Consider the following 24,223-nt stretch of genomic DNA (forward strand, 5'->3'; position numbering starts at 1 on the left):
GTCATGTTTACAAATAGTCAGACATTAGTTATCATATGTCTATTTGTGTAAATAATATAAACTAAATAAAGTGCAAAGTCGGTCTTTTCAATTAAAGGGGTGGATTAAAGGTGAGTTTAAAAAAAAATATTGTGCATATGAAAAATAGTGTATTATTCTAAAATCTTAGGCGCTTAGATATATATTCGTATTGTTATTGTTATTGACATTTAAACCTTTTTTATTCATACTTTAATTTTGTATTCCTCAAAACAGGATGCGTAGGTTTAGAAAAGAGGGACGAAAGATACCAAAGGGACAGTCAAACTCATAAATCTAAAACAAACTGACAACGCCATGGCTAAAAATGAAAAAGACAAACAGAAAAACAATAGTACACATGACACAACATAGAAAACTAAAGAGTAAACAACACGAACCCCACCAAAAACTAGGGGTGATCTCAGGTGCTCCGGAAGGGTAAGCAGATCCTGCTCCACATGTGGCACCCGTCGTGTAGCAAACTATGAAATTCGCTGGCGTTCAATTACGTTGATATTTATTTTCTGTTGAAACTGTATCAACTCCGCAATTGTTGGTCTAAAAAAAAAGCATACAAAATAGAGTAAGATTTTTTATTAAAAAATAAAAGCATATGTTGATGCAGAAACACAAATCGTTTTGAAAGATTTCATTTCAATAAAGAAAAATATTGAAATCTTGATCTTATTATTACGACTGGTTTTTTTTTTACAAATACAGAATTCTTGTTTTAAGGTAAATTTTTAAGAGAATTATTTAAGGGAGATAACTCTTATAGTATAATTCATTAACGATTGATCAGTAAGTTGTTCTGTTTTGCATTATAAAAATGAAGAGCTATATTCTCATATATTTGTTTAATTCTGTCATTAATTTTTCTTCCTTATATAGTAATGCATTTTCCCTGTATGGTCTTTACAATATGTGTCAACTGTTCACTACATATTGCTTGAAAACACATTTTAGTGTATTTTTGAAAATAATACGATGTTAACTACATTTGGACAAAGTACGAGATCAAATATGTAAGTGTATATGTATAACTGTATCTCATACCATATTAATAACTACTTTTTGAAATTGTTATGCACATTTTGCGGAAGCAATATATATATCACTGGTATTTTCAATTTCGTTATATTCATATAAAGTTACTACTAGTATTTTGTATTCTAACCTTCCTGTTATATATTTAGTTATGGACGGGTAAAACAGATTGTATTATCATGATGGTGCCTTTCTGAAACACATAAATAAACAGAAGCCAAAATGACTGCAGGGACTAAAAAATCAACAGCAGCGACAACTACCCTATCATCAACGCTATATACAACCCTTATCACAACAGCCTCAATGACGTCAACAACAGGTGCGTGCCCATGTATTTTAGTGGAATTCTATAATTATTAAGACACAATCTAGCTTGTTATTGTCCATTCGTTTGATGTGTTTGAGCTGTTGATTTTGCCATTAGATGAGGGACTTTCCTTTTTGAATTTTCCTCGATGTTCAGTATGTTTGTGATTTTACTTAACTTAAGAGTCAGAAACAGTAGACATAGACTATTCAGTGCGAAAAAGTGCATTAGTATGTTTGTTAAATTTTATAAAATAAACTCTTTTTTTACAATTGAAAGATAAGTTGTTGAATAATATATATAACGGCAGTCAGGACTCGAAGTGATGTCCCCATTAAAATGCATTGATTTCTGCTTTGTAAGCGGGAGCCTTATCCTCACTGATATTTATATGTGAGAGAACATACTCAATTGCCAAGTCAAGACACTAAAGACAATGCAAGGTTATTTTGTACTATTTTATGTTCTTTCGTTTTTGTTTTACGTGTTTGTTTTTATTCTGTGTTCAGTCACCACTTCGGTGTTGACATAAACAACAATTATATGGTCATTTTTATAAATCTACTGTTTGCAAAAGTAAGAGAAATTCTAAATACTAAGGATTTTCTTATCCCAGGCATAGACAACCTTAGCCATACTTGGCACCACTTTTTTTTTTTTTAGAGTTTTGGGTCACCAATGATCTTCAACTTTGTACTTGTTTGTCTTTCTTTATTATTTTGATCTGAGCGTCACTGGTAAGTCTTATGTATACGAAACGCACGTACGATGTATTAGATTATAAGCCTGGTACCTTTAATAACTTTTAGCACGTCGAAATGTCCTATTGTAATGTTCATTTGTGTATTTCTTTTTCCTGAGTGTTCTTGCATTTATTTATACTGTAGTCCTGTCATGTGATGTTGTCATTTTAATACTATATTTAACATTGACATAAAAGCGCGAGGTTTGGCTAGCCGCAACACCAGTAGCCCTTTTCACAAAAAATCTTAAGAATAAAATTTACCATAAGTCTAAAATATTCCTAAACAATTCAACTAAATATTTTTATCGTAGAATAATTTTAAGATTTTACACTTAAGATTTCTTGTGAAAAGGCAACAGGTTTAAGTTCCAACCAAGTACCAAGTCAGAAAAGTGGCCTTTGTTATCAGTATTGTAGTTCTTTTCTGTATGTGTTACATTTAAGTGTTGTGTTCCTGATGCGACGTAGTTCTCCTCTTATATTTGTTGTGTTTCCTTCAGTTTTAGTTTGTAACCCGATTTTTTTTTTCTCAGTCGATTTATGCATTTCGAACAGCGGTATACTACTGTTGCCTTCATTTATATACAATACATGGACACTATAAAATCATCAAATTATCAAGGCATTGAGCAAAATGTTTTTTTATCACATCTGTTACCAACAAATATGCACATTTTATTTGAATTTCGCTAATGTTTCGTTTTTATACTTTTTTGTATGGACTGGCACATATATATGTTAAGTGACGATTTTTCATCTTTTTACATTAAACAAAATACCAGTAATCAAGTGTTATGCACAAGCAAGCTGTTATATAATTTACATATACAAACAAGTCTAGTACGAGTAATGCAACAATCATTCATTCCAACTTCTCATTTGAATACAACGGACACCCTAATATGTAATGTTTTAAAAGATCAGCAAACCCGAAGCATCTCTAATAAGTAACCAGTATATTTACATATATATTAAGCAGTATCTAAATATTTGTGGCCTTTTTTTTTCATGTCTTTTTGCCTACACTTTTAAACAACAGTTTTTATCGATAAGTATCTAAATATCTTTTCTCAAGATTTTGTCTTTGCCAAACTTTGTCTTGTAGGCCCAGCACTAAGTAAGAGCACATTTATCGATGCAGATATTGACGTAGTGATTGTTACCAATGCCGCGATTAGTTTACTCTATTATTTTACCAAATATAGGTATGTATTCTTATAAAATCAATCACTATAATATTTCATATATATATATATATACATTTACTTACAAAGCAAGTTTAAGATCTTTATGCTAATGACTTGTATCCATGATATTTTTCTTGATAACTAAATCACATCGAAATGTTACTGGCAGACGGACATACAAATGCCGATATATACAAAACTTTTCTTTTCACAATATAAATGAGCTGCGTCGGATAAAAATCGACCTTATGCAAGTGCATGTAAACATCTATAATACTAAAATTACAAGGTCCAATTTGTCAGCCGTCATCACGTAAAAACGACGAATCACAGAATTCAACTTTATATATTAATAATATAGTACAAAAGTGTAGATTAAAAATTACACCACACCAGGCCCTTTTGTTTTCCACGTAATTAATATTGCCAATAATTAAGAAGTTCCGGATCGAGTCCGCTACCGATACTAATAGTATATTCACCTGTTACCTATTACTTTATCTGTACGTTCCGCATCTGACAGGCGCTCCACCAAACGTTTTCAGGATTAATATGCTATATACACGTGTCATAACCACAGGGTTGACACTACTAAATTGTCAAATTGTTACCTATTGTAGTATCTTAATTAGTAAGACTTTCTAAGATAACAATACGAATACTAAAAATCTGGACTACAAATAAGGCGTATAGGTACAGTTTTCAATTTGTTAGTGGGCATGACGTAAAACAGCGAAGCAAAGAATTCAACTTTATTTATCACTTATATAGGACAATGCTGTTGATTAAAAAATACTCCATTCCAGGACCTTTTGTTTTCCAAATAATTAATATTATTGTTGTTTCAGTTCGACGGGTTCAAACAGAAAGACTTGAAAGCAGAGACAAACTGTGTATCTTTAAATCGGCATGACTTTATCAGATGACAATACTAATACTAAAATAAGGCTTGCGCATAGTTATATAATACTTTAATTCAGTCACGGACCCGTGATATCACGGGTGTGTTCTAGTATACATATATAAGGCCACTTTTTTTTTTATTTGTTGGTTTACGGATCCGCCGACCCTGTTTTTCACGATTTTAAAATAAAAATAAAAACGATTTTGAAGATTTTATTTAATCCCGCCGACTCTTTTCTGTTTGAAGAAGTACAAATAAAAATAAAAACATGATAAAAAAGATCGGTCTTTCTTCTTCCAGTCGGAATACCCTCGGAGTGGATTAGAAAATCCCGTGCGGTTACCTGTTCAGTCAACGTTTCATCACGATCTCATGTGGTGAAAAGGAACCAGTTGAAAGGCGGTTCCCTGTTCAGTCAACGTTTCATCATGATCTAATGCGGTGAAAAGGAACCAGTTGAAAATGAAACACCAGATACGATTTTACAAATACTTACTTATACTTACTTAGATTTAAGCATTAATTGTTGGAGATTTTCGGTGTTAATCTTGCGGTTGAACAAAATGAACATCGCAGTCATAAATTATAAAAATAAAAATTATTTTTGAGATCGTTTAGGAATTTTGGTTTAAAAGGTCGGACCACCGCTAATTTGAACACCTGTTTCAGACAGTCAGTGAGGTTGACGGCGGGTCAACTTTGGGTCAAGTGTTGATCAGAAAGTCTGAAACCCGTCGAAAGGGGCTGTTTTAGTTCCATTACACATATGAGGTACTAGTCCAAATAATTATGACGTCTGGCAAGGCTTCCTGGCATCCCAGATTTGTTTTTAAATAGCCTTGCCAGACGTCACTAAAGGGAAGGATCTTTTAACTTGCTGCCAGGGATGGGTGTCTGATTAATTGGCCTTATTATATAAATACCTAAATACCATCCCACGGTACCCATTAAAATTTAATGGAACAGAGATGGGATATGGTGAACAAGATCCCAACACAAAATCAGAACATGTATTACTGTCATAGAATGCCTGACAATTAAAATCACTTCGACATTTATAAAAAGGAACAATCACAGGACACTTCGAGATATAAGCTAATACTTAGCAGTGTAAAATAGCATAAAAAGCCTAAATAGGACATGTTTTCATGTACCACATATGAAGGCATATGACATGCAGAGCGCATATGGTATTTCCTCAATAAGATTGTATTGTGTTATGAGGAATTTTGTCACTCCCTGATATAAATTTGATAAATAAATACACAGAACAAAGAGAAATGCAATTGGAAAAGACACTTCCCTTTCATCAGGGACATATATATATATATATACGTCTGAGTCAGTGACAACTCTACAACAGATGCATCCATCGGATCGCCATCAATGATGGTGATACATGGCTGTGTACATAATGTATATACAACTCGTCTAAACATCAACCCAACAATGTTAGATCTGTAAATTTGCTTTCGCAAATTTTTGGTTTTTCCCTCGCCGGGATTCGAACCCATGCTACTGTGATATCGTGACACCAAATCGCCTGCACTGCAGCCGTCCCGCTAGACCGCACGACCACCTGGGCTCTCAAAAAAAGAGCTTTCGCTGGCCGTGTGTTACCTTTCCTCGTCAGTTTTAATCTAGCGGCGTACTACAGTACATGATATATAAGGTATGAAGATGTTATTGTTACAGATCAGCTAAATTATCTATAGTAAAGGATCCTACAAATTAATGTAATATACAGTCACAGAAAATAATTATATTTATAAGTACGTCTGAGTCAGTGACAACTCTACAACAGATGTATCCATCGGATCGCCATCAATGATGGTGATACATGGCTGTGTACGTTATATATATATACAACTCGTCTAAACATCAACCCAACAATGTTAGATCTGTAAAAAAAAGGGGACTAAGACGTTTTAAAGGGTTGTCTTCTTATGAAAACCTATTTTTGGAACAATTACAGACTTTCCGTAGAAATTCTTTTAACCCAAAATAGGTTAACAGGGGTATGGATTTTTTTATTATTATTATTTTTGGCATAAGGTCGATTTCTATCCGACCAGCTCATATAATTAATGTAAAAAAAAATATTTTATTATAAAATATACAAAATTTTACGATAACAAAAATCAAAAAGTTTGAGTAATAACACAAATGTTTGCATTGTAACACAATAGTTTACAAACTTAGGAAGAAATATATAAAACAAGTTGTTGTGGCGCGAATACGCTTCTATGTATAATATGAATAACAAGTTTTATTTATTCAACTTTGAACTTGTTTGGCCTTGTAACTATTTTGATGTGCGCGTCACTGATGAGTCTTAAGTAGACGAAATGCGCGTCTGGCGTATTAAATTATAATCCTGGTACCTTTGATAACTATTTACACCACTGCTGGTGGACGTTACGTCCCCGAGGGTATAACCAGCCCAGTAATCAACACTTCGGTGTTGACATGAATATCAATTATATGGTCATTTTTATAAATTTCCTGTTACAAAACTTAGTATTTTTCGAAAAACTAAGGATTTTCTTATCCCAGGAATAGATTACCTTAGCTGTACTTGGCACAACTTTTTCGAATTTTGGATACTCAATGCTCTTCAACTTTGTACTTGTTTGGCTATATAACTTTGTTGATGATGAGCCTTATGTAGACGAAACGCGCGTCTGACGTCTTAAATTATAATTTTTGAACCTTTGATAACTACCAATTATTAGAATGAGGCACTCCAAAAGTTACGTGTTTTTTATATTTTTTTATTATGGATTTAGGAAAAGTATATTTACTTTTTGCCGAAATCTCAGACGACGAACTTGGTATTCTGGACCACATTACAGTCAATACAACACACAAGAAGGAGATGAACCAGGTAAAAGTGAACCACCTTCTGGGACAGAAAAATAGTTGTTTTTGGATGACAGTCCGATTACGATGGATTTGTGTATGAAGAGATTTGCTATGTTTGAGAATTCAGACAGACGAAAAAACTGTCAATAACAAAATTGTAAACCGCAACACGGGCACATAAATATGTTCTAGATCTGAATCTCAGAATTAAAATGATCAAAACAAATCCGATACATGTTTAGTTTAGAAATGTTTTTGAATATAATTTTTAAATGGAAAGATTTTGTTAAATTTGTCAAAACCTTGGACTATTATACTATAGGTATAATAGTGAAAGTCAGAACTGTTCCTGCTTAACGAACGAGAACGTGGTAATGGAAGATATTTAAACAAAAATGTTTTAGAACGTTTTTAGACCTTCGAATGCATTAATAGTTTACTTACTGTGTAATTTGTTCTGTCAAAAACAACCCAACAAATTCAATAGCAATTAAAACTCAATATAAATGAGGCCCTTCATGGGGGGGGTCCTAGTAATCACATAATCACCATTTTTTTGCCAACATAATCACATAATCATTAAATATTTGCTTATCTTTAGTAATCAAATAATCATAAACTAAAAATACAGTCCTAGGTAATCAAATAATCATGAAATATTTGGCTTAATAATCAAATAATCATTAAAAAAACGGCCAAGTAATCACATAATCAAAAACCCCATGAGGGCCCTCATAAATCCTTGTTATAACAATCAGGGGAAGTATAACTTGCACCAAGAAGATGCTAGAGAAGAGAAAATAGTCAAATCATAAAAGTACTGAAATCCAAGCAAACTCAAAAAGGAAAGTCCCTAATATAAATAGCAAAATTAAAATCTCAAATACATCAAACGAATAAATAACAACTGTCATAAGCTTGACTTGGTACAGACATGTTCTTAAGTAGAAAATGGTGGGTTGAACCTGGTTTTATAGCTAGCTAAACCTCTCAATTGTTTGACAGTCACATCAAATTCCATTATACTGACAACGATACGCGAACGAAACAAACAGACACAGTAGGTAAAAATGTCAAAAATAGGGGTACAGCAGTCAACATTGTATTATCATCTTTATCACTATAAAAACAAACAAATGTAACAAAGAAGAATAAAGAGGCATACATCAAATTTATCAAAATTTAGTATACTCTAAGGAGTCTGAAATTTTCTTTTCTCATTTACACAGTGCTAATATAATACAAATAAAGAGGTGATCATTCAGTTCTACTATAGAAATAAGATGTGGTATGATGGCCAATCATACAAATCTGTACCTTATACCAACGGACATAGAATTTAACAGCTACAGGTCACCAATACAGTCTCCAACAAAAGAACTTATATTGTGCTGTTTGGTGTGATCCCATGCTGTGTTGATGACGGTACATTGCCCTATAACGGTTTACTTTTATAAATTGTGACTTGGATGGAGAGTTGTCTCATCGGTACTCATACCACATCTTCCTATATCTATACTGCATATTAAGCTATAAGAGGACCCGATATGAAAATGAAAATTCAAGCAAGAAAACGGCCTGATGAATGTACAAAACGTCGAACAAATAAGATATACGACACACAACCACTGATTTATAGGCTTCTGATTTTGGACAGGCACATACAGAATGTTGGGTAGGTATAAACATGTTATGTTTTTTTCATTGATTATACCAATTCTCTGAAATTTCAGTGATTTTACAAATTCCCTGTAACATATACATCATATATAAATTACTTGACACGGCATGGCTTGGATCTAAAAAATGATCTTCTAAATGCTGTGGTGTGTGTGTATTCACAATAACTGACAGAGAAGACGGTAGAAATAAGGATAATCAGCCAGTAACAAATTGGGTAATATCCCCCCCCCCAAAAAAAAATATTAAATAAATTGAAGGCGAACAGAATACCATAAGAAACATGAGGACTGAACACTTCTTCATTTTTGAAAGTTATTAAAGTTCCAAGCTGTAAAAGCATAGCCTGCTCTCATGATTTATTTTTGTGATGCTCAGTTTTAAATGGTTGGGGATGCTAGAGTTGGAGAAAACTTGCATGAATCAGCTGCTAAATGTAAACATAAATAAACATAAATAATGTAAAACAATAATATAGCACAGGTACATTTATTTGCCATAAAACTGTAAACAATGTACAAAGATAGCACATGTGACTAAAGTAACAGTAATAAAGGTCATCACATTATATGAAGGTCAACTCCATGGTAACAGAATCATTCACCATTATTTTTCTACATTAAACTGATCATATTCTAATTTCAATACTGATTTACATATGGAAAACCCAGGAGAAAAAGTGGAGTAACTTAACAAAGCTTATGTTGTGTTTATAATTATGTATTCATTTGCTTCTTAAATTGTTAGACCATATATAAATATATAATTAAAATGTCATCTCAAAGAAAAAATACATATCTAAACTGATTTTATAATATTGCTTCTGAAAGCCATAATGTCATTGAAATAAGTCCATTTACAAGTTCTATTTTGAATTGTTGTTCTCTTATTCTTTTGTTATCTTAGATTGGCTAACATGATTCACTTGTTTGTTATACCTACACTTTTGTACTCACATTTTAGCTTTGAAATTAAAAGTTAATCCTAAAGGCATTTTAATACAGAAAGGCTGAAGGACCTTTTTAGGGAAATTTGAGATTGAGCCGTTTGATTCCTGGCCAGTTAAATTGTAAGTTTTTTGGGGGGTTCATTATGCTGGATGCTTGAATCGACCTGTTATTTTCACAGGAATTTAAGATATGGCATCCATTTTCTCAGGATGTCTGGAGTCTAAGCTCTTCTTATAACCTCCCACCTACTGAAGTGGGGCATAGTAATTAGCCATCCTACCTATCTCAATTTAATATATAAATATATTAGCAAATCAAACATTAATTATTCTTCTAATAAATATGTTCAGAGCAACAGATCTACAAAACTAAATAAAGTTTAATGATAATCATTTTATCCTCTTACATTAGACCTACTTTCTGACTAAATTCGTTACTACGGTATAAATTTAAAATATACCTTAAACCACAAAATCAGTTATATGGGCTAAAAATTAGAATATCATAAAGGAGAAAACTGAATCTAATTCTTTCTGATGTAACTGATTGGGAACAAGTAGAAGTACAGTGAAATCTGTCTAAACCTAATCCAGAATAAACCGAAAACCTGTATAAACCAAACATGTTTTTAAACACTGTAATATCGAATTGTAACCCCCCAAAAAAAAAACATCACCCAAACTCATACAGCATCTTAAGTCCTTATGAGGTTCAGTTTAAACAGGTTCCACTGTATCATTTAAAGATTCTTGATTTATATGACTTAAAGACATTACATATAACACACGAATTGTGGAGAATAAAACAAATAATCAATTATGTATTGTTACAGTTACAGTTCAACCTTGTGTTTAACTGACACACAAATCAGATTCTATTTGTTATATCATCTTTAATGGTCAATCATGATTTGTTATATCATCTTTTATGGTCAATCATGATTTGTTATATCATCTTTTATGGTCAATCATGATTTGTTATATTCATCTAGTCAAAAATTAGCCATACACATAAATCTTTGAGGCATGAAATGTAGGTCACAGTTACAAACTTTTTATTTTCTACTTCCTTTATTTTTGTTTATATAATTTTACACACATTGTGCTCATGACAAGGAAGATAAACATAGATAAAATATATGCTTGTTTTTTTACCCCTAATTTGGTATGGAAGTGATAAATGTATTTCAAAGGCTTTCTTTGTCCAAATAAATAAGTTGTAAAATGAAATACGGTTAACCTTGTAATAGTAACACAGGATTTAAAATCAATGAGTCTAAATGATTATAAAGCACCATTGTAATGTGTGAAACAGGTTGAGAAAGCTACTAGTTATACATATCACTCCTCATACTTAAGGTCTCGACGTTATATTGTATTTGAAAAGGGATATTTTAACAAAATCAGAAATAAAAATCCCTATTAATGCTATTATGTTTCTATTCATAAGATCTTTATCTTAAGACATTCAATGCGATGAAAAAGACTAACATTAAAAGGTCCTATCTAAGTTAAATCAGTTTGCAGAAGTGGGTGTTCCTGTTAAGTATCATTCAATGTGATCTAAGTTTAATATAAGTCAAAAATAAATTTACCATACATTTTAAATTATTTTAGCAAAATCAACATTAAGCAACTACTTTAAAAAAGCTTTCAACTAAAAAATATTTACCTGATTTTTGAAAGAAATATTTGTAATATAGAGAAGCAATGTACAAGCTACTATAGAAGGGGAAGTAACTCTTTTGGTCACCGGTATCATTATAACATCCTGAGGCACTTTACATGTCAGAGTTACTCCCCTTAGTTTTGGCATTATAATATTTACAGCATCACACAACATTCTATAAATAGATGTCTTATACCAGAAATCACTCATGTGTAATTCTATAAATAAATGTCTTACACCAGAAATCACTCATGTGTAAAACATTCTAAAAATAGATGTCTTACACCAGAAACCACTCATGTGTAAATCAATTCTCTTCTCAGTATCAGATAGCCTTTTGATTTTTTAAGAGCTATCAAAAAATCATTTCTTAGTTGTAAAAATAATATATCAGCCAAAATTGATTGAATTTTGGTTGTTTAATGTCCAGTGGCAAATATATCGTGCATGTTCAGGACAAAGTCAGACTTTGCATCTCTCAAAGTCAGAATGAAACAGAACAGAGGTTTTTCACCAAAGCAGAATTGAATTGAACACCAAGTAATGATGTTTAGAAAGCTCTTTAAACAAATCAACCAAACAGCCAATGGGTTCAAATAGTTTTAACTACCCTCTGTTTATTTGATTTTCTTGGCACATGAAACCCAGAGTTTTAAGTGCTCTGATAATTGATAGGTAGCTACTGTAAATTCAGAAATGCTTGCAAGATTTTCAATAGTAATGTGACTGGCTGAGTCTTGCAATGTAGATAATAATTGCCATTCCAAAATATGTTGCACATTTTTTCTGCAGCTTTTACTGTTATCACAAAAGTTATTCTTAAATTTTGGTCTTTAAGATTGTACCCAACACTTTAACTAAAATCAATTTGGCTCGTTTAATTTTGATAAAATTTTGACAAAGTATTTACTTTGATCCTTTGACAAAAACGTAAAAATTTCAAAAAATTTGAACCAACCGTTTTATCAGAAAAATTACACTGGTTGTATAGCAGTTTGACAAACACTTATTTTGATCATTGAGAAGCTTAAAATTACCTCAACAACACAACGTAATTAAAACGTTTAGCTGATTTTACAGAGTTATCTCCCTGTAGGGTTAGGTACCACCTTAATGTAGAAATTGCAATAATAAATGCATCCAATAAATTGTGAATTTACCAGAAGTTTTGTTAGCAACAGAGCTATCGGTGTTCTATCCAATTTTAGGGTTTTACATGAGAGAGATAATCAGGTATTAGAGCTCCTTGTTAATTCATATTGCTTTCATAGCACTATCTTTTGACCCTAGGTAAAATCACCTCATAGTAATCCAATCTTGATCTCTATACTTAATTTCATAATCTTGATCTCTATACTTAATTTCATATAATAATCCCTATATTTAATATGAAACTACATCAATTGTTTTCCATTGGTATAAATGTTAATATTTTATCATGAACAACATTAATATATCATTCAAGGCTATTTGTTTTTCTTTTTTGTAATTATACATATTATTGTTCTATGCTTGCATAAAGCTTGAAATGAAGAAAAATATTCATTTTAAGAGAAGCAGACTGGCCTGAGGAGTAAATCTTATGTTGGTGGTCAATTTACAACATCAATTTAAGTTTAAAACACATTGACAGTTTAACATTGGAAGATATATACCACCATACATTTTATATCACTATAAAAGAAACTTTTAAGTGAAAAAAATCAGTACTTTCTAAAAAAAATAAACAATTCTGTCTACATCTGTATCTTATCTCGCTTCACTGATCACAGCTTCAAAATGAAATTAAAAAAACATTATAAAAACTGACAATATATTTCTGTTTTAAAATATCTTAATTTACACAATTTAAAAACATGCAATCTATGAACATACTAATTAGCTATTAAGTAAAACCATGGAACCCTTGCTCTTCTTATAACCTCCCATTTACTGAAGTAGTGGTTCAGTATTCAGTCTTAGCTGTTTTAATAACCTCCCACTAACTGAAGTATAGTAATCATCTTATATATTTAAATTCCTCATTATGTGAAAATATTTCTTTGAAACTTTACCAGAAGTTTAACTAACACAATGACATACTCATATTAAATAAATGTGGATTTTTATTTTCAGATTGACATTTTCATAAAGGGGCAATTTAAGTGCATTATAGTTAAATTCAAGCCAACAAATGTATTCATCCATTCCAAACGTTTTTTTTAACAACAATTTCATCCAAAATAACTATTAAATTTATAAAAAGTATAAATTAAGCCAGGGTTCCAAGTTTTCTCTTTTAACAATGAGAAATCATAATGATGTATAATGTGTATATAAAATGATCAGCCACATGATATACAATAAAATACAGGGGGTTAACACATACAAAGCACATGACTATTCTAACTTTTCTACCTCCATCTATAGAGAGCAGTTAACAACTTTTCTATCTCCATTACAAAAGAGTTCAGTTACAACCTTTTTCATGACTTTGTCAATAACAATTCAACATAACAATGCCACTTTTCAGTTCATTTGATGACTATTTTGACCTTTTGACTTTTCGACCTATGACATACTAGAACATGGCAGTCCCGGTGACCCCATCTGACACAACACCCTGTCCAGCCATTGTAGTGGTCCATTCAGATGGATCTCTATCCAACATGGCGTACTGGTCACGGTTTGTCGTCTGCAAAATAATAACGCCATTAAACATTGTACTGAAATTCATAAATTAATGCAAGGTTTTTATTATTTAAAGCGAATTATGCGATTGTGTAAGTATTGCAATATTAAGAACTTGCAATCTGGTATAGGATACATATATATGTATGCAAATTTTCCTGACATTGCAATAATTAATTTGTCCATTTACAAAAATCGCAATAATAAATGCACACAATAATTTCTGAACCTTCTAAACCTTCCATTAAATTAAGTTATGTGGCTATATAGATTTCACCACTGCATATTTTTCCACACGAGACAGTTAAATTTAATATCTAAAGCACGAAGCTTGCAAGCTTTTTAAATCATTTAAATTTAAGTGTTGAGTTCATAACATCACAATAGGAAATTTCAGAAGAAAAAAATAAAATTTAAAGTTATAATTAAATTTCTACCAATTATATGCCGAGAACAGATTTTTCAATAATGATGAAAAATATTTTTCTCACATCATACATGAAATGTGAAAAAGGCAAAAAAATTAGAGAAACACTCATCTAACATTAGTGTTACCTGTATTCAGCGCCCCATCCTTTAACAAAACTCATACGAATAGTACACATGCGAGTTAGTTGATAAACAGATTCAAATCCTTGATTGACAGACTGGGCAAGTAATGCAGCAAATTCTTGGTTGTTAAAAATCTTTAAGTTACATCCTGAAAAAAAGAAAAAAGTCAGATTTAAAATTTGCAAAAGCTGATTTTTTTGGATTATCTCCCTTGCACTAAACTTTCTTGAATTATTTTATAAAAGATCCTCTACATGCTGTTTATGGATTTCATCGGTTATCATAGGTTTAAACTAGACCTATAAGGATGACACGAATATGCTGCTTGAAAACAACCTATTTGAAACCATCTCTAGGAGTTTAAAGGAGTAGGTCCGGAAAGGGCCAATTTTGGCCTCAATTTTCAAGTTCATCTGACAAAAGATTTTAGACACTTTTTAAACACTTAAGTGTCTATTTCTGATGATTCAATAAGTTAATGTGAAAAATTTTAACTGATATACTCATTAAAAACGCTCCGATTCTAGCTTAAATATGAAAAATCCATCAAATATGCCCAAAAATGTCACTTTTCAGATGGGTTTTGTCAAAAATGAAAGTGGCCGCATCCGTGTTCATTCACAACCTTTATATATGTTATGTATTATCATAAAATACAACTAACAGTTAAATATTATGAATGAACACGAATGCGGCCACTTTCATTTAAGACGGAAACTGTCTGAAATTTAGCTAAAATGCTAAAATTGTGAAGATTTCAGTAATTTAGCATGTCTAAATGATGCTGGTACCCGATATATGTGCATTGTATTGTCAAAAACAGCCCATATTTATGTAGCATAAGCATTTTACTTTCAAATGAATGACTAAAGTTTTGCATCGTAACAATTTTGTAAAACAGCTATATTTTGGGGCCAAAAAGGGGGCTTACTGAACCTACTCCTTTGAGAATAAAAGTCTGTTCAACTGTTATTTTCCTGAAATATTCAAAGTCTGTAAGGGGGAGACAACTTACATATTTTCTTTAAGGGGTAGATAACTCACCTGGTGGTATTTTACATACTGTAGCAGGATGCCAACCATATCTTTGGTTACAATTAGGACTTTGTACAAAAACAGCACTTTCACTCAGACACTCAGCAAACACCTCTCCTCCTATGTAATACAGCCTCACACCTTTACCTAGAAATACATATAACATATAACATTAAAAACAGCACTTTCACTCAGACACTCAGCAAACACCTCTCCTCCTATGTAATATAGCCTCACACCTTTACCTAGAAATACATATAACATATAACATTAAAAACAGCACTTTCACTCAGACACTTAGTAAACACCTCTCCTCCTATGTAATATAGCCTCGCACCTTTACCTAGAAATACATATAACATATAACATTAAAAACAGCACTTTCACTCAGACACTTAGTAAACACCTCTCCTACTATGTAATATAGCCTCACACCTTTACCTTAGAAATACACAAACACTTAATGTTAATATTTCACTGTTAGTTTAAACTGTTTACTAACAGTAGCAGTTTAGACAGATTATCAGTATTTAATATTATTTTTCTTTTAAAATTTCAGGGGTGACAGAATTTAACTAACATCTCTTGAAATTTGCGGTTTCGATAGGATGTGTTTTTGATGTAAAATTGTAGTAAAACAGAGTCTAAACTGTATAATTGATATAAATTTGAGTAAAGGCTGGAATTAAATGTATAATTGAAGTGAAGTTGAGGTTAGGAAGGGTTTAAGTTTGGAGGTTTTAAAAAAGAGAGGGGAAAGATACTAGAGGGACATTCAAACACAAGTCAAACTGAGAAACAATAGTAAACAAAACACAACATAGAAAACTAAAGACTGATTAACATTTTAACTTGCAATCATTGTAAAGACAAGGCTTAACTTATTATATTCATTGTAATGACAGGATTTAACTGTATATTCATTGATTAAGTGCCAGGGTTTAACTGTATAATCATTGTAAAGACAGGGTTTCACTGTAAAAGCATGGTGAAGACAGGGTTAACTGTATATTCATTGTATAGACAGAGTTTTACTGTATAATTGTTAGAAAGAAAGGTTTAAAAGTAAAATCAATGTAATAAAGGTTTGACTGTATAATATACCGATATGTCTCCTTGTCATTTCTACTTGTTGTGTCCTGTTGATGTTAGACAACAGACCAAGACAGAATCTCTCGGAGTTTGACGGATCAGTGAATCCATCTACCGTCAACGAGGGCATTGAAGCATGAAACGTCTCCCCAACACGATTATTTAGTTCATAATACGCAATGGAACACCAAAATGCTGGCTCCTTGTAAGTGACTGGTTCTGCATCTAAAAATAACAAAAGTACAGTGAAAACTGGCTAAACCGAATCCTGCATAAACCAAAAAACCTGTATAAACCAAAAATATTCCTAAGCACCTTCATATCAAATTGTATGCACCTTGAACCTAATAAAATCAAACATCAGCCAAAACCGAACAAAATCTTTAGTTCCGAAGAGGTTTCACTGTATCAAATAAGTGATGGAAACTGACACTGGAAAATGAACAGACAATACAATCTGATGTTCAGTAGTTATTGTTTGATGATGTGGTTCATAAGTGTTTTTAGTTTCCTGTTTTTATATAGTTTAGACCTTCAGTTTTCCCGTTTAAATGGTTTAACACATGTATAGGTTGCTGTTTAGTGTGAGCAAAGACTCTGTGCTGAAGACCGTACTTCGACCTATAATGGTTAACTTTTACAAATTGCGACTTGGATGAGAGAGTTGTCTCATTGGTCCTCGGCTCAAGTGAGAAAATCAATCTTGTTGAGATTATCAACAATAATCTATAAATAGAGGAACTATCAACCAATTGTAAGTTAAGGTTACCTGGAAAACTATCAGGGATACATTAATTAATTTTGAATACCATAAACAAATTTATTTCCATGCAAAATGAACTTTGGTTTAAGCCATGTTTTTATTATTTCATGGTGATTTATTTTAGTGATGTAATTTCATTGATGTATTATTAGAAAAGAAGACAGAACGTATTCACGAAGATTTATATTTGCGTTATTTTTTATTCCAGAAAGTTGCAAAAATCAATCAATCGCTGACGAATATTAGTTAATAGTTAGTTTACAGTATTGTGAATGATCTGTACCTAAATAATACTTTAATATGATGTTCTTCTTTCGCTTTTGGAAACAAATCCATACTCATGTTGACCATGGTGATTGAGAGAAACAAATCCATACTCATGTTGACCATGGTGATTGAGACCGTACTTTGACCTATACCGGTAATCCATACTCATGTTGACCATGGTGATTGAGACCGTACTTTGACCTATACCGGTTTTACTTTGGAAACAAATCCATACTCATGTTGACCATGGTGATTGAGACCGTATTTTGAACTATACCGGTAATCCATACTCATGTTGACCATGGTGATTGAGACCGTATTTTGAACTATACCGGTAATCCATACTCATGTTGACCATGGTGATTGAGACCTCATTTTGACCTATACCGGTAATCCATACTCATGTTGACCATGGTGATTGAGACCTCATTTTGACCTATACCGGTAATCCATACTCATGTTGACCATGGTGATTGAGACCTCATTTTGACCTATACCGGTAATCCATACTCATGTTGACCATGGTGATTGAGACCTCATTTTGACCTATACCGGTAATCCATACTCATGTTGACCATGGTGATTGAGACCTCATTTTGACCTATACCGGTAATCCATACTCATGTTGACCATGGTGATTGAGACCTCATTTTGACCTATACCGGTAATCCATACTCATGTTGACCATGGTGATTGAGACCTCATTTTGACCTATACCGGTAATCCATACTCATGTTGACCATGGTGATTGAGACCTCATTTTGACCTATACCGGTAATCCATACTCATGTTGACCATGGTGATTGAGACCTCATTTTGACCTATACCGGTAATCCATACTCATGTTGACCATGGTGATTGAGACCTCATTTTGACCTATACTGGTTATGGTTTTTCTTTTACAAATTGTGACTTGGATGGAGAGTAATCTCATTGCCACTCAAACTACAACTTCTTATATATCTCATTGCCACTCAAACCACATCTTCTAATATCTATCAAATTTCCTTGATGTAAAGATGTGTGTTGTGTTTGTTTTAATACTAAACTTACCAAGAGGAGAACTTGGAGAAACATCCACGCCATCTAGAAAATATAAAATCAACATTTTATAATTCAAACATACAATACATGCAGAAAATACCTCTTTTCATAATTATACATTGCCTAAATAATATCCATGGTCAATATGCATTTTAAAAATTCAAAGTATCACCAAACTGGAAGAAACTTCAATATCTGAGAATAGGTAGCCTTTAATTCATTGGTTGTCACTTATTGCTTTATATCATATTTGTTTGAACGAAAAACATATATGTAAGACAGCAACAAATAAACTACCTCGACCAAAAACTTTAACCTGACATGGGACAGACGGACAAACGAACAGACGAACGAACGAACAGACAGACGGACGGACGAACGGACGCACAGACCAGAAAACATAATGCCCCTACTACTATCGTAGACGTAGACAGGGCATAAAAACAACCACTGAATTACATGCTCCCGACATATCTGGTTTTGTACATAAATCTGGCCTTTACTAGCTTTCTTGTTTGAATTGTTTTACACTTGAAATGTCAGGGTGGTTTACAGCTTGGTATGGGTTTTGTTCATAATCCAGGCTGACCCGGCCGCTTGAACTTTTGACGCATACAACAATCACTTTTCCATTGTGGCGTCAGATATTTTGTATTGTGACCTCAAAATTTTACGGGAACCTGTGTGATATCCAGTAATGGCGGACAAATAGCGATAAGGTGTATTGTTGAAGGCCTTACAGTAAAATATAGTTCTGCTTACTTCTACCTCATTTGGTTTCTGGCGAAGAGTTATGTCATTTGTAATCATATCTCATTTTCTTATTTTTACAGGATTCATACTTATCTTTAATTAACTCAAATTATAAACTTCTTGAATAGATATCAAATCAGGCTTTTGTGCAGAAACTGTAAACTAAGGAATAAGGGAAATTAATTTATGATTTTCTGAATCTCTGATAGATTTGTAGAATAAATTTCAAAGTATTATTACACAGAAGGTGACTGCTTGGTAGATTTGAAGTTGATCGTAATTATTCAGCAATGGCCCCTTTTAAGGTTGCTAGACTTAAAACTGTAAGTCAAAAATATTGAAACAAACTATTCAATGGTATATAACTATCAGCCCTTTAATAAAAATATTAATTCAATACCAATCAAAAATGCCAATTTAAAAATTAAATATCAAATAATGCTCTGAAAGTTTAACCTAACACCCTAATTACTGATATTGGGTTATACAACCTCATGGCCATCCTGAGTATAATTTAATAAATATATCACATATAATAAAATTAAGTATTTCGGAATCAGATTCTAAATCAAACTTCTGGGACAAGCTGCTTAACAATCTAATCAAATGTATCCAAAAAAAATACCAGTTCTAGTCACGTACAAGTATACTTTGGTCATAAAAATATTCTTTCTGTTATTGATGAAAACCAAATATTTTATTATATTCTACTATTGTGTACTTCAAAGATTAAATGAACCTTCTGAGTATAAAAAAAAAGCATTTTTTGAATGTTTTCAAGGGAACCAATTTGTGAAAATTAACCAATAACTTCCGTGAAGCTAATGACTTCTGGGATCAATCTTCTCTGAATGATCGACGAAATAAATTAGGTTAGGAAAAAAATCTTCTCAACGATGTCTCCCTGGAGGAAGGAGGAACATTTTTAAACCTAGAGAAGTCATGATTTCAAGTATTCTTTATACTGATCTCATTTCACTACAAAAATTGTTTGAACATTTTTATAACCTAGAAAAGTCATGATTTTAAGTATTTCTGACCTCATTTAACCACAAAAATGAGGTAACATTTGAGTTATTAAACATCTTATTTGATATGGTAAATTGGGCTGAGATCGGGGTTCAAAATTGTGTAGGTTCAACTGTATTGGAGAAATAAAATAAGGTGTTTAATGTGAAGCATAAAATATGTACAGCAAAAGCTCCACTCACACTATCATTTTATATATTCAGTGGACAGGGAATTTGGGGTCAAAACTCTCATTTGGCATTGAAATTAGAAAGACCATATCATAGGGAACATGTGTTCTAAGTTTCAAGTTGATTGGACTTCAACTTCATCAAAAACTACATTGACTTATAAAAAATTTCACCTAAAGTGGGACAAACGGACGAACAGACCAAAAAAACATAATGCCCCCAAGTGGGGCATTAAAATTCTAGTATGATCCTTTACAGTTAGTTGTTGCTATCTAGCTGATTGACATGCTTCTGATGATAATCTTAGGCGACTACTTGTTTTTGGGTTGCTGTCTCATTGAAGTTTACCCCACAATACCTGTTAAGTATACATACCCATGCCCTGTGTGTCTGTGTTGTCACCATCCTCACTCATGTACCCAGGAGGAGGGGTATCTGAAATAAACAACAAACACATTACCATCTAAATATCTAAGACAACACATGTATAAATCTAAGACAACACATGTTAATAGATCTAAAACATCACATGTATGATCTAATACATCAAATGTATGATCTAATACATCACATGTTAATAGATCTAAAACATCACATGTATGGATTTAAAATAACACATGTATGATCTAATACATCACATGTATGGATTTAAAATAACACATGTCTGGATTTAAAACACCACATGTATAGATCTAAAACATCACATGTATGGATTTAAAATAAAACACATACATAGATCTAAAACAAAACAATAAGCATGTATCTAAAACAACACATACAATGTATATAGATCTAAAACAACACATGTGTGGATCTAAAACATCACATGTGTGGATCTAAAACAACACATATATAGATATAAAACAACACATGTATAGATCTTTAATACCACATATATGGTTTTAAAACAACACATAGATCTAAAACAACATATGTTTGTAAGGATCTAAAACAGCACTTAAAAAAAGAGAATGGGAACAAGGAATGTATCAAAGAGACAACAACCAGACTAAGGAGCACAACACAGAACAAGGCCATGTATAGATCTGAAACAACACATGTGGGTGCATACACTAAAACAGTACACATTGATCACATAATATTTGTTACTCCTTTTTACATTGGTGATGTTATGATTGTTTTAATGCCATCACATGGTGAGCCCCTATGGATCTGTATGTGATCAGTCAAGCTATTATTCTATATATCTGACAGGAAGACATTTGTAACCTGTATTAAACCAGTTTGTCCACCACTGTAGGATAATAAATAACACTTTATTTCTTTCTATAAATAACTTTTCCTAATGACCAGTGATTTTTTATTGATCCATGCTGAGCTTCTAGGATAAAGTGTTTTGAATGGCAACTGCTAATTCCATCTATCTACTGACAGTCTATATATAGAATTAATTTTTGTACTTTTGGTCGAATGTGGAACATTATTGAATCACATCAAACATTATAGTATTGTACTTCTGGTCAAACATGATTCAATCACATCAGACATTATATATTCTATTCAATCTTTTTTTATGGTATATAATAAATATTTAGGTGATTTGAATTTAAAAAAAAACACTTTTGATGAGATTATTGCTCTCTTGGTTATGATGTGTTGTCTTATTAGGTTTGCTGTCACTCAGATTATATCCTTTCTTTGATCTAAAAGTGGGAAAACAATCTTTTTAATTTGTTATGACTTTCTATTTATTTATGAACATGCAGATACACAACAGCCCGGGTGGATTTAGCTTTTTCCACCAGCCCACCCGTGCCCACCCTAGCTAAAATTTTCTTTTTTTTTGTAAAAATAGTGATTACAAATGCTTATCTGCTTTTTTCAATTGACTGTACTTGCCAGTCTTTTGATTAAACAAAAGAAATTGCATGCCCACTCCTATTGGTGGGCAGAGTGGACAAGGTAGAAATTTTGCCCACCCGGTGCCCACTCTCATGGTGGGTCGGTGGACAAAGCAAAATCCACCTGAGCTGTAGTGTAAGAATTTTATTAATAATTTAAATATCTATATATCTTTCAATGATCTATTTTTTCTACTAAGAAATCAACACCACAAGCAAGTAACTGCTTCGATATCAAATGTTCTTTCCTAATCTTACAGTAAAACTTTCACTGCTGTCTAATTCAGATCTTTATGAAAATGTATTTAATTTCTTGTGAAAAATAAAATATCAAAAATACTGAACTCCAAGGTAAAAGTGCAAATAGAGAAATTGATTATAACAGCCTAACAAATCCAAAGAGTCTGCTGCACTGTATAAACCAATAGAATTATTGGAAAATAAATGTCATTGAAATGGTACAAGCATTCTCCAAAGAAAAAGATGGGTCAAACCATTTATAGGTTTAAAATGTAAAATTCAACACCCAAGATATTAATGGCAAGATCTTTGAAAATCTCTTTAATTCACTCACATTTTGTTAAAATTCTGTCAAATCTAGAGCATGACATATTGGTCATATACAATAGACTCTTGGTGCTATGCATTTTCTGATTGGCTGTAGCACATTGCCTTTTATAAATGATAAAGTGAAAACAAATTTCTTCTTAATTTCTTATGATATTATGACTTTTCAATTTCATAAAAATGTTTGCAGCATGTTATGGATTATACAATAAAATCAATGTGATGTATACTGGCATTAAACATATCTTATTTCTGACTATGGAGAACAAATGAATAATAACAGACATGTTAGGTGAGGCCAAAATAAAATTTAAAATGTTTAATGATACCTAATTTCCCACCTAAAATTTAGCAGCCTACCTGGAAAAATTTTATTTTTCCTAATCTAACGTCATTTTCTTAGCTATAACATGTTACTTATGTCGATCATTGACCAAAAAAAGTTTCAAATTTGTTTTTGAAAGATTTTCCTCATCATTTATTTTTTAAAGAATGTGAACAAAAAAAAATGTTTTGATTGATAATTTTTTAAGATTATTTGTTTACCAGCACCAGTAACTTACTGTAAATTCAGAAACTATGTATAAATGTGTGTGATTTTTATTGCTATTTTAAAAGAATGAACAAAAATGCGTGTTTAATTATTGCGATTGAAGGAAAAGTTTCATTCAGATATATAGGTATCATATAATAAACAGAATGCTAGTTTTTCTTATTTTTGCAATACTCAAGCAGTCTAATTATTCATATTTATAAAACACTTGCAAAAATTTCCTAATTAACATTTGTTGGCGATTTTTTTTACCAGCTTTTGATATAAGAACTATAAAATCTACCCATAATGCATTAGGTTTTAATGATTATAACCCAAAATGCACCTGTTAGCCCTGTTTCACTGGAGATATAGATATTGTTGAAAAAATTAAAGACATTTATCAAGAAAATCAATTTCCATATACAGATATTTATTTAGAAGAATTCTTTCTGACATTTAAAGCAATTTTTGCCTCAAATAAAACGGATTAGAGGATATTTGTTTGAA

At 32.0% G+C, this 24,223-nt stretch overlaps 1 protein-coding gene and 1 long non-coding RNA gene across 4 annotated transcripts in view; one reads left to right on the forward strand and one right to left on the reverse strand.

Moving 5' to 3' along the window:
- The first annotated feature begins 884 nt into the window (after positions 1-884).
- LOC139496405 (uncharacterized) lies at positions 885-7,358 on the forward strand. 2 transcript variants are annotated; one of them, XR_011657648.1, is made up of 3 exons: positions 885-1,390; positions 3,229-3,328; positions 7,004-7,358. It is a non-coding gene; the product is annotated as an uncharacterized lncRNA (long non-coding RNA). The 2 variants fall into 2 exon arrangements; XR_011657647.1 differs by lacking the exon at positions 7,004-7,358 and adding an exon at positions 4,159-4,415 and having other exon boundaries at positions 893-1,390.
- A 1,874-nt stretch (positions 7,359-9,232) lies between these two features.
- Positions 9,233-24,223, reverse strand: part of LOC139496406 (mothers against decapentaplegic homolog 3-like) — a 58,710-nt gene continuing 43,719 nt past the window's right edge. Inside the window, exons 4-10 of one of the 2 annotated variants that reach the window (XM_071284997.1) lie at positions 21,128-21,187; positions 18,810-18,842; positions 16,739-16,951; positions 15,845-15,879; positions 15,644-15,746; positions 14,603-14,747; positions 9,233-14,051 (exon numbers count right to left, since the gene is read on the reverse strand). In XM_071284997.1, the coding sequence (XP_071141098.1) occupies positions 13,928-14,051; positions 14,603-14,747; positions 15,644-15,746; positions 15,845-15,879; positions 16,739-16,951; positions 18,810-18,842; positions 21,128-21,187 (713 nt within the window). In that variant the 3' untranslated portion in view covers positions 9,233-13,927. Of the gene's footprint in view, positions 14,052-14,602; positions 14,748-15,643; positions 15,782-15,844; positions 15,880-16,738; positions 16,952-18,809; positions 18,843-21,127; positions 21,188-24,223 lie in introns of both variants that reach the window. The other variant, XM_071284996.1, reaches the window with a different exon arrangement.

The sequence above is a fragment of the Mytilus edulis genome, chromosome 11, assembly GCF_963676685.1.
Source record: "Mytilus edulis chromosome 11, xbMytEdul2.2, whole genome shotgun sequence".
In the NCBI taxonomy this organism is placed as follows: domain Eukaryota; kingdom Metazoa; phylum Mollusca; class Bivalvia; order Mytilida; family Mytilidae; genus Mytilus; species Mytilus edulis.